Here is a 12,043-nt window from a genome sequence, read left to right as displayed (position 1 = left end):
GAGTGCATATCACCAGTCAAGAGTGTAGGTCAAGGAGGGGACGCATAGTTTATGAAATGGGGGAGTTGGGGGTCCTCTGTCTTTCTCACAATAAAAGCCCTCTGCTACTGTAATGTCTCTTAAAGGGGGGAAATGCACATAACTATTGAAGGGGACATGTCCCCTATGTACCCCCTGACATATACATTTATGTCTACAATATATGAAGCAACTGCCAAACAATACAGGTTAGAATACAAAGAAAAAGAGGCATTTGGGAACAGATGTTGATTAAAGCCTGTCAAGATATCAGAGCCAAAAAACGTGTTGAAATTGATCCTCTCATCCATCCACCAGTCATAAGACCCAAAAGTATTAATTTCACAAGTATGTGAAACAAAACAGCAAATTGACTTTACGTGTGCTTTGGATTTGGCTCCCCCTTGTGTAATTTTGTGGTCAATGGTTTAAAAAAAATTGATTTACTCATTAATTTTTTTTATTTTTTATTTTTTGGCATGACACATATATCCACAACATTTCCATTTTATTAGGTTTTACCGTTTTTTGGTTGTTTTTTTTTTTATGTTAAAATGACCTCAATTTGTACCATGACTTTATTTTAAGCTCTTTTAAAAACCTGTTAAATAAAGCAATATATGGCAGTTAACCAGGGTAGTGATGTTATAGCCTACACATTATTCTGCCCCAGTCTGCAGTGCCCTTTAATTTAAAACTAGCCTTTCCATTGATTTTGCAGTCAAGTTTTGACTTTTTTCTAAAGGATGACACTTTTACCCGAGAAATATAACTTTGAAACATTCTGATTATGTACAAAATTTGCTCATAAAATCAAATCTCAGACACAAAACTCTTACTTTCTGCAATTATAGCGTTATACTCTGCAGCTACGGTTAGCCTTTACAAACCAGCAGAGGACTATTGCTGTGAGGGAATGCGCGTGCAATTAAAACCAGATGTTGCAGAGAGGACGGAGATGAGAGAGGGCTGCTGCAGCCTGCTGGCTAGTTACTTTTTAAGATAATACGCTACTAGTGGTTCAGAGAGACCTGCACATGAGGGCTACAGACGGATTCTCGGTCCGTTTTCTAGCATGTGAGTAGTTTTGAGCAGAAAAGATGACTAAAGAGTAACGACGGGGGAAAAAAGGCCGATCGTTGGAGCTCCAGGAAGTCCCAAACCGCTACGTTTGCAAAAACGGAGAGGGATAGTGGATGGACAGAAAGAAAAAAACTACCCGGTTAACCTTTGAACCGTCTTCCTTTGTCCTCGCAAGAAGAAGTCACAAGACTAAATCCCGTATAATTTCACGAATGACAGCCCTAACGGTAAGCAGGCGGTGAGAGTTTGGAGTGTTTTTTGGGGGGTAATTTGGTTTCAGCTGATAAACAAACAGTCCAAGGGGAAGAAGGGACGGTGGGAAGGTGCTTGAACCAGAGGAGCTGAAAAGCGAAGTGGTTGGTGATGTTTAATATCGCTGTTTTTTGTCGGTGGTCACTTGACTTTCTTTTAACTTCTTGCTTGTATGTTTTGCATCGACGGCTAATCACTACACTTGCTGTGTGATTAGTTCAGGAAGCGTTAATGCACCCTAGATGCTGATTAGTTGCACCATGATAAAAGTGTTTGTCTTTCTTTCAGAGTGGATGTGTGTACGAAAGAACTTGTATTGCAAGACAGGACACAGTGTTTGTCCTCTGCTTTTTTTTTTTTTTTTTACAATATAACTTTGTAGCAACATGCCTAATAAGGGAATTTGATCTTTTTACACACTTGTTTTCCATTGCAGAAACTACACGTTCAGAGCAAAACGAGAAGGAAGACACACACACACCATGTCCTCTGTCTATTTCAACCCAGGGTCTGATTCAGGTGTAAATGGGTGAGGAATGATGCTTTCTATGTGAATGTGGTGATGGTGTTGTTTTGCATTGTTTCATGACTTTTCAGGCTACTTTTTGTGAAGATTTTATCATGCATTTGTTATCTGTCTGTCTGTCTTTTAGGAACGTTGCAAAGATGGAGGACGCCAAAGTGGAGATTGACGATGGAAAGGATCAGAGTGTGGTGCCAGACACAATGTATCAGTGAGTTTCTACAGTTTTGGCTGCAGACAGTATACAACAGTTTTTTTTCAGAAGCATATTTGGCAAGTATTACTTTCTTTTCTCCTTTGCAGCAATATCCGGAAGAAGATAGAACCTTTTGTTATGTCTTTTGGATTTCGGTGAGTGTAGTTTGGAAAGAATTTTGGAGAATTTGCAAATTATGGTTCTGTCTTTACCTGGTAGTGTTTACTAATTCTGACTGTCTTGTCCAGTGTGTTTGGAGTGATACTGATCCTAGTGGACTTTGTGCTGGTGATTGTGGACTTGTCCCTGCCATTGAAGAGCAGAGATGTTGGAGATGCTATAGAGGCCGTGTCCCTTATCATCTCCTTCTTTTTTCTTGCTGACGTCCTCCTTCGGGTCTATGTGGAAGGGTGAGTGACAAAGGAGGACCTTGCATGCAGTGGCATAGATTACAAAATATATATTATAACCTGTATCCAACATATTCACATGTAGTTTACCCATATCTTCAGTTTTCACTGCACAGCTACTCGCTTGTGAATATGAGAACAAGAAATGTTTGTACCAGTGATGCAAACCCTCCCAGAGTTCCCTGTCAGCAGAAATCAAGAGTGATTAGCTGTTAAAAAGGAAGCTGTGAAGAGGAAGCTGAACAGGAAATGTATGGCATGTACGGGACAGGTCCTTGGGAAACATAATGACTCAGAATACGAGTGAAGTGTCACTGATTAAATACTTTCTACTACAGTAATGTTAGATTCAGACAAATACTATTAGTTGCATTATCTGGGCAGTTTTCTCAGCTTATTGTCTCATGCTTCGTCTTTTAGGTTCAAAGTTTACTTCAGCTCCAAGCTTAACATCGTAGATGCGTGTGTTGTGGTGGTCACGCTGGTTGTCACCATGATCTACACCTTCACTGACCTGTCAGGATCCAGTCTCATCCCCAGGTACCTGCTTGCCATTTCATTCCCAGCTAACGGACATGTAATGTTACCACAAACAGCTCATATAGGTGTGTTTGGCTTCTTTGTAGTGGATAAAGAATCATAAAAGTATGTGAAAAGTACACTGGGTCTGCAGGGAAACTTGGGTATAAAGGTATAGATTTAGTACCTGGAGTGATTCTCAAATTAATATTTTGCATGTTTAAAGGTCCGGTCTGTAGGATTTAGTAGCATCCAGCGGCCATGCTGCAGAACTTCTCCTATGTGACAAGCATGTAGGAGAACTATGGTGGCCAGGGCAAAACTGCAAAAATGTGAATGGCCCTATCTAGAGCCAGTGTTTGGTTTGTCCATTCATGGCTACTGAAGAAACAACACGGTGGACTCTGTGGAAAAGGATCTGTCCATGTTAGGAAATTAACATTTTACATCTAACATGCAATTTTGAAAGATTTGAAATACTTCTCTTTAATCTCTTTTAACAGTAATTTGATTAATTTGCAGAGATGATTGTTAAAAACATAGCAAACCATAACCATATTTAAAATGTTTAATAGCGATCGGGCTATATTATGTTCTTTTAAAACAGCAACCCTCTTTTTGCAAACGAGAAAAGCTGCTGACAAATCTATTGCTGTGAGAAAAAAAGTTGTCTTGCCGAGTTTTTCTAAATGATCTTTTAATAGTGTGTGCTACTGGCTCATTCGCTGCTTCATGACTGGATGACTAAAAGCCACAGCAACCTAAGACACACACGCAGCACCTGTTTTACTTGTGCTTCTTAGTCATTACAGGAAGGATTTTACTGCACTTTCAAAATCAGAGGAGAATAAGCATGAACTCATTGAATCCATGGGAGGTCAGAACAAAGGGAGTGCGGGCCAGACATGGGCTGTGGACCCCAAATTCCAAATTAGGCAGTTTTGTTTTAAGGTAACAAAAACACGATTGCTATTCGTAGGTAATTATGAAAAAACAAAAACATAGTTATGAATATTATATACCCTTTCTGCAAATAGATGCCCCTCAATTCTACACACAAGCCCCCACATACTCACAGTCTACCCATACAGGTGTTTTCACCAGTATCGCCTGATAAGACCTTTTCTCAGGACTGTGTACAAACTGTGTCTCCTGCTAGTTTTATTGCATATCTAAGGGTGGGAAAATTTGTAACGTGCAAATTAGTCCACAGAGTTGAATGACCTCACTATAATTCCCAGACTAGCTCCACCCAGTTTCCTTCTGATTAAAGGTCTAATCAGAAAGTGTGAATACTTGTATCTTAAAATACTGATAAGTACTGTATTATTGATTTCAACCATATTGCCTAAACCCTTACATCAACCTACTATATTATTGTTTTGTCCTTATTTTTTGGAAGGACCTTTAATAATGTTGAGCACATTATGTTCAACGCCATCAACATTGTACATGTATATATTTTTTCATTCATTCTTCATCAGGGTGGTGACATTCTTGCGTTTCCTGCGAATAATCATCCTGGTGAGGGTCTTCAGACTGGCAGCTCAGAGGAAAGAGCTGGAGAAAGTCACCAGGAGGATGGTAAGGTCATCACCATGGATGCATGGCAAACTGTGAATAGCTAATGTACAATAGCTCTTCTGGAGGATTGCAGCTGTGCAGAATTGGCATCAAGAGAGAAGATGTCTACCTCCTGATCGCTGTTATTTTTGTCAGGTGTCTGAGAACAAGAGACGTTATCAGAAGGATGGATTTGACCTTGACCTTACCTACGTCACAGGTAGTCATTACATGCTGTTTAATGCAAAAAACAGTATTCATCCAGAAAATATGTATAGATGACTAAAAATGACAGCCTGATTGTGAAACATCATTTGCTTCTTCATCCACTTCTCAAGACCGTGTCATCGCCATGTCTTTCCCCTCCTCCGGGAAGCAGTCATTCTACAGGAATCCAATCAGGGTAAGTCTGACACAACGAAGGGCGCCTAGTAGCTCAGTTGGTAGAGCTGGCGCCCCGTGTACTGAGGCTACATCCTCACCGCAGCGGCAGTGGGCTCAATTCCAGCCTCGGCCCTTTGCTGCATGTCATCCCCTCTCTCTCCCCCTTTCATACTTAACCTGTCCTATCCGAATAAAGGCAAAAAATCCCCAAAAATAATATTAAAAAATAAATAAAATTCTTACCGCAACTTTGGTACACTGTACACGGTCATCAATTTCAAGATTTAATCTATTCATAGGCACCATTTTTTACAACACACAAGCACATTTCTGCACACGTTTTAACCTCTTTATTCTCTTCCTGTGCAGGAGGTGGCGAGGTTCCTGGACACTAAGCATGAAGGGCACTATAAAGTTTACAACCTGTGCAGTAAGTTGACACGTCCTCTTGTCACATGTACTGCATTCCCTTTTTTATGCACATTTACAGCATGACAACACTATCCTTTGTTTCCAGGTGAGAAAGGATATGACCCCCAGTTCTTCCACTACAAGGTTGAAAGGGTCTTCATTGATGACCACAATGTGCCCTCCTTGGAGTGAGTAACATTTTCTGCATGATGTTTTTTTTTTACCTTCCGTTTTTTTTCTTGTATACCGAATCACTTTAGATTACAGCTATAGAAAAGGCCTTTTATTATCACAGTAGTGATGTTGATGCATTATGTTGACATTATTCACACAGCCAAAATGTAAATGACTCTTACATTCCTCAGTGTGGTGTCAATACATCTTATCTCAATTTTAAAAGCATGATTGCACTGTTTTTTCTTGACATGTGCACTGACTGCAAATATTTCTGTAAAGTATTACAAACACATCCAGAAACCAGACGTACAAATAACTACTATTACGTGTTGTACAATAGTTTGCCGGCTTATCTTAATGTCTTTATGATTGTGTGCACTGCTGTTTTTCTCAGGGACATGCTGAAATACACAGCAAATGTGAGGGATTGGATGTCTGCTGATCCCAAGAACATCATCGCTATTCACTGTAAAGGAGGGAAAGGTGATGCCACAAATTCCGACTTGTTTCATCATCATTTTAAGGGAATTTTGAGTTGGTCAAAGCATCAGTTTTATGTACAGTTGATGTGTTGCTTTTACCCTTTGTTTACCCTCCACTACTCTCTTTCATAGGACGCACAGGTACGATGGTGTGCACCTGGTTAATTGACAGTGACCAGTTTGAGAGTGCACAGGTATGTGTGAGATTTGTTCAAGCAAAGGTTAATGCATTAGCAGAAACATCTTCAAACATTTCTTTGCATTAATTTTTGTGTTTGTCCATCAGGACAGTCTGGAGTATTTTGGTGAGAGGAGGACAGACAAGAGTCGCAGCTCCAAATTTCAGGGAGTAGAGACTCCCTCTCAGGTGAGAACAAGTCACGCAGGGGCTTTACTAACAAAGATTTTTTTAGGGAGGTATTTATTAAAACTTTTCAGTCAAAAGACTGTGAAACATGTAGGTCAGTGTTTTGTTTTGTCCATAGCCAGATGTTCAGTAGCAGAGGAGTAAGGAAACCATAAAAACATTCATATTTAAGGCTACATTAGATAACTTTTTTTAAGCTAATATGACAAAAAGTTATATTTTTTATTTTTCATAACTCTATCCTGAAAGTACTACATGGGGCAGATTTTTTTTTTTTTTTAAATGGCATTTGCAAGACTTAAAAAAACAAGCAATCACAGCTGTCAGTCATGTCAATCACTGCTTGTGAAACTGTCAAACCAGGCAGCAGAGATCAAATATGAACCAAGATTCTGTTACTGCATTTAGCTGTAAAATGACAAATACTGCTCTGGCCAGTGGGTGATGCTGTATCCAAGAATTTGGTGGGGTCACAAACTTTTTCAATTTACAGTTAAACATTACACTGAAATATGTCTCCTCAAACATAGGCAGTGCAGTACCAGAATAGTGATTCGTAATTGATCTGTGCTGACTAGTTTGACAGTTTGACTGCAGTTCACAAACAGTGACTGACATTATTGACAGCTACTTTCTTTGAAAATGGCCTCCCATCATAGACTAGATTTTCTAAATCCTGAGAACAGAGCCAGGCGGAGTTCAAAAGTCGAGAGTTCTTTCAGACCGCCTCAATTACAATATGCTGAATGTTTAGTGTAAACTTTCAGCATTAAGTAGCTGAAATCAGAGAATACCTACTTATTTTTCTTTAAACTGATTATGAAATTAGTTGGCAACAGGTTGATGCATCATTGCAGCTCTACATTTAAGGAATTTTGTGTAGAATTAGAAAGACGTCTGGCTGGCGCCCCTCAGTGGCAGAATGAAAAATTACACTATGGCAGAAATAAGGGGGTGAAAGGAACAAATAGACAGGACTCACTTTTCCAGCAACAAGACATTATGCCATCAAAATAATTTGAAAGGTACTGCAATCCCTAGCAGTACCATAATATATAATATTTATTTTTAATACAGTTTAATATTACATTATGTACATACAGTATGTTTCATGCATTTTGGATACACTTGATTTAAGCTCATTATTAATCTTGACAGTTTAAGACAGTTTGAATTGAATGGCGGTAGAGAAAATGAATGAGACACTGGTATACAAGGTGAAGATGTTCTTTACGAATTACAGAGCCGGTACGTCGGGTACTACGAGGTCATGAAGACCAAGTTCAACAGACAGTTGCCTCCACCTCAGAGCCTCAGGATCAAGAGCATCCGCATCCACTCCATAGCAGGTAAAAGCCAGCAAACCAGCACATAACTATGGTGCCATCTATGGGGGACATCAGGTTTTACCCCTCCCAATCCTGAAATACTAATGGTAATAGCCTATTTGGTAGTTTAATGCAGTGTTCTAGGTAGTAGCATAGCCAGAAATATTAATTTAGGTCAGTCTGTGAGATATAAGTTTTGCAAGAACCAAAGCATAAAGTGTTATTCAGATCAAACCAAACAGGTTTTCACTCTTTATTTTAAGGCCTCATTTAAGCAATACTACATGAGAGGGTGCTAAACGGTCGCATGACAGTGATGCGGTGAGGACCTAGACACTTCCGTTTAGGGATTTCCTACACTGAATAAATACTAAATAATATAATAAATACTGCAAACACAAACATGCCTATTCAGCTTAGTGTTGCTAAAAATAAAATCGAAGCTCAAAAAAAAATTAAAGACAAATTTAGGTGCTGCACATCTGCAAACTTCACAGGTAGGCCTATTAAATAATTAAAAATGAAACTGAAATTAATTGGTAGCCATGCACCCTGCAGATTAAGAATGCAAAGGAAGCTGTGAAATGTTCTCTTCAAACCCTTTCACATGCACAGATCCCCGACAGCAGTCACTGACAGCAAGTTTGATTAGGCCACCTGTGCCTTGTTAGTCAGTCAAGCTATCAATTAGTTGTCTAATCTCCACTATAATGTACAAAATCTCTTACAAAATATGTTTTTCATAAACCAGGTTTGTGTGTGTGTGTGTTTTTTTTGTTTGCTTGCTTCCTTTTGGTTTCAATCTGGTTTATTGATGATAGTGATGATTTTGCTCTTTGTTCACCAGTGTCAGTGTGGTTGCTGGCAGCCTGGGCAGAGGAGGGCGGGGGGCTCAGCAGTCTGAGTTCCTCTGGTGACTGACAGATAGAGGGTCTGGGAACATAATTCATCCTTGAGAGACAGATTTATTGATTCTGGCTTACTTGTAAATACTCTGCTAGTTAAATGTTGATGTGGGCCTTTTAGAATCAGGTTCATAGTTATTCTCCTTTTTTTGGTTTATCCTACCCCCATGCAGTGGATGAGTCCAATTAGGGTGGGGCCAGGAGAGGTAATAAGAAGCCACCTGGGCACAGACTGTGGGGAAATGATTGTCAGTGGCAGCTTGCTGTGAGGCTGGGAGTTTTCTTTTCAGTTGTTTCTTACCTCAGTTGCTTTTTGTTCATTTTCCATGTGACTTTTTTTCTTCTTCTCTGTTTCCGTTGTGATTTTTGGTTAATAAATCACCACCTTTTTTTCTGCACGTATTTGTGCCACCTGAGCTTCTTCAACACATCTAACTTCAGAGTCAGCCAGCCACACACAAATCCGGCATTTATGTACATACTGGCAACTTTCAGGCTTTTAAAGCCTTTCAGCTGACGAGAGCCTGAGCAAAAGAAACACTAACCTGCCAGGTACGCTGGCTGTCACTGAATGAGTGACACAACTCTGATGACTGCGTTTAGTTTATTGTAGAAAAATGTTGCAGCAAAACACTCCAAGACAAGTTCCAAGGCCGCACACAGGTGTTCAAAATGGAGAAACAGCAATCAAAGATCTTGAATAATGAAATAATTTCATTACAATCCAAAGTGGCTGTCAGCTGCTTTTCAAATGAAAGAATAGATAAACTGTTTAATCAGCCAGTGAGCAGAGTATCCCTGTAGTATAAAAATAAGCACTCCACTGTGCAGCTTGTAAATGGGAGAGTAATGTCTGAGGAGAAATGAAAATATTTTTTTAATATGCCATCAACTCATATTTCTTTGGATTTGGCTGGGTGTGCCAGCTTTAGATTACAATGGTAGGCTAAAGGCACATTGGGGCACATCCGCTGCTGGTTCCAGGACATTTTTACATGAATTCATTAAATAAGGTGACACTTCAAAAACAATTTACATACAAGAAGGCTAATTTTCCACGTGACTTCATATAGAGCTATATTTTTTTAAGGCGTAGCACACCATTAGACTGAAACTAATGCAATGTTGAACCCAAGTTGGCACCAACAACTTTATCCTTCATGTGGTATCTCTTTGTGTCTGTGTTAATATCTGCTTTTTTTGCTCTCACCCAGGTGTGGGTAAAGGTGATGGTAGTGATCTAAAGGTGAAGATAATTGTGAAGAAAGAACTGGTGTTTCAGTGTGTATGTGCAAAACAGGAGAACTGCAAAGTAAGTCTCTCTCACACACACACACACACTGCACATACACTCATCTTGTCAAACTGATTCATTTGCTGAATGTGTGAATGTTTTTTTTTCCTTTAGGTGTTCCCTGATGTGGGCAGTAATGCAGCAGTCATCAGCCTACAGAACGGGCCTGTGGTTGAAGGGGATGTAAAGGTCATGTTTGAATCGAGTGCTGTGAGTGTTTGCATTTCATTCTCAAACTACACGACGGTTAAGAGTAAAGAGTTAAGAGTTGGTGTTCAGCCTGATTGTCCTATGATTCATTTTGTCTGTCATCATTCCCCTCAGGGTCTTCCGAAAGGTTATGAGGATGTCCCGTTCTACTTCTGGTTCAATACCTCCTTCATAGAGGAGAACAAGTATGTTCCCAATGCAATTATTTATTTAGATCATGACTCAAAAAGTTTCCATATTTTGTTTTGACACTAGAGTTGACTGTGAAACTCTCCACAGGCTGATTCTAACCAGGGAAGAGCTGGACAACCCGCACAAACCCAAGACCTGGGACCTGTACAAGGAGGACTTTGGTGTCACTATGTTCTTCTCAGAACCCTAATAAAAGCCTTTTAGAAAGATGAATAGGATTAAATGGCTTGTTGCTGTTGTACATTTAATAATGGGTGGGGTAGTGTACATACTCAAGGAATGAATGAGATTTCAATGTTTGAATTGAACAGAAGCATAAAATAACTTATGTTCAAATGTTTGATGATGAGGGCAGCGGGGTCTCAAACTGAGTCAAATCATGTAGACTGCAGTGTTGCTCCGATAAGTCATGGCACTTAAACTGAAATTTATAATGAAGGATGTGTAAAGAATTAAATAATGTTATGTCTCAGTGAATCTGTATGCATAGTCACTCTTTTGGGTGTCCAAAAGTGGAATAAAAAAAAATCTGAAATAGAAGCAGAAAAAAACATTTGCAACTTATGAAAAGATAATGCTTAAAGGTTGGACTCTATTTATTTTTAACACAGTCCATTCCTCTCGTCTTGAACTGCTCCCCAGTGCAATTATTAATTCATCTCCTCAGAAGTATTTCATCAGTTTGAAACTTTTTTTCTAATGAAGCATGTGTAATTACTTTAACAGGATATGCACTGTGGTTTATCAGATGGAAATGTACTCAGTGAGATGGAACAGTTTACCAGAACACATGGTGACACAAGAGGTAAATACAATTATGCTCATGGGGGCTCAGAGCGCAGAAGTCACACCACTCTATCTTGAGCTGAGTTTTTGAGGCAGCGGGCCTGTGATTTTACTGCTGATATAAAAAGTAGTGACTTTCACAAGTATAGTATTAAAAATCAATGAATCTACTGTACTCATGACTCTTAATAGCAAATACCTATGTATGGCAGTGCACAGAAAATTTGAGCTGTGCACATAATTCTCAGCTTACCTGCATCACAGCGTGTAACATGGTACATAAAATGTGGAGATGCAAGGTACTGCACAGGATAATTTTATGTGTACACTATTCTGAGCTCTATGTGCACCAGTGCATGTCACTTGGTTCAGAAAATGTGCATATGCAAGGTAGTGCACATAAAATTTGCACTTTGCATGTAACTTTCAGATTTACATGTACCAGTGCACGTAACTTGGTGCAGAAAATATGTTGCCAACCCCGAGGCATTGGCCATGAGACACACCTGAGACTTCACATCCTATACATCAATTTTTTAACACAGTTAAAAACAAATATATAACTTATAACATCCCGCAGGAAGAGGACAATACCAGCAGAAATGAAAGACAAATACACCAAATGGTGGTAAACAAAACTCGATGCAAGTAAAGGCATTTTGGTGCATATAATTTAATGTTACATACACCTGTGTGTGTACATAGAAAATAACTAGAGCACTGTCAGTTTTATATATCTGTTGATATGCTACACAGCTTTATTGGGTTTAAATGATTCTACAAGAAGGGGGTAACTTTGACATGAATTTTGACCAAAAAAAAGGGTTTATTTGTCATCTGTTGATGTAACTTGCTATTTGCTCTTTGAAGTCTAAGCAGCAGATGAACTGTTAAATTAATTTAAGTTAATTTAACTCATATATTGTCAGAAAAAATAAATGAC

General features: G+C 39.1%; 1 protein-coding gene across 2 annotated transcripts; it reads left to right on the top strand.

The window, feature by feature from the left end:
* Window positions 1–974: 974 nt before the first annotated feature.
* tpte (transmembrane phosphatase with tensin homology) lies at window positions 975–10,532 on the top strand. Of its 2 annotated transcripts, none has more exons than XM_042499097.1 (19): window positions 975–1,328; window positions 1,790–1,882; window positions 2,007–2,087; window positions 2,180–2,227; window positions 2,321–2,482; window positions 2,903–3,022; window positions 4,486–4,585; window positions 4,721–4,784; window positions 4,903–4,967; window positions 5,318–5,378; window positions 5,466–5,547; window positions 5,931–6,019; window positions 6,151–6,212; window positions 6,305–6,385; window positions 7,629–7,734; window positions 9,833–9,930; window positions 10,027–10,122; window positions 10,237–10,307; window positions 10,402–10,532. In XM_042499097.1, the coding sequence occupies exons 2-19, from the start codon at window positions 1,836–1,838 to the stop codon at window positions 10,502–10,504; spliced, it is 1,536 nt and encodes a 511-aa protein (XP_042355031.1). In that variant the 5' UTR covers window positions 975–1,328; window positions 1,790–1,835; the 3' UTR covers window positions 10,505–10,532. The 2 variants fall into 2 exon arrangements, with proteins under 2 accessions (XP_042355031.1, XP_042355032.1); XM_042499098.1 differs by having other exon boundaries at window positions 975–1,457.
* The last annotated feature ends 1,511 nt before the right edge of the window (window positions 10,533–12,043 follow it).

This window comes from Plectropomus leopardus, chromosome 13, assembly GCF_008729295.1.
Source record: "Plectropomus leopardus isolate mb chromosome 13, YSFRI_Pleo_2.0, whole genome shotgun sequence".
Lineage (NCBI taxonomy): Eukaryota > Metazoa > Chordata > Actinopteri > Perciformes > Serranidae > Plectropomus > Plectropomus leopardus.
Note: the sequence above shows the minus strand (reverse complement) of the source record. Positions and strands in the feature narration are given on the sequence as shown.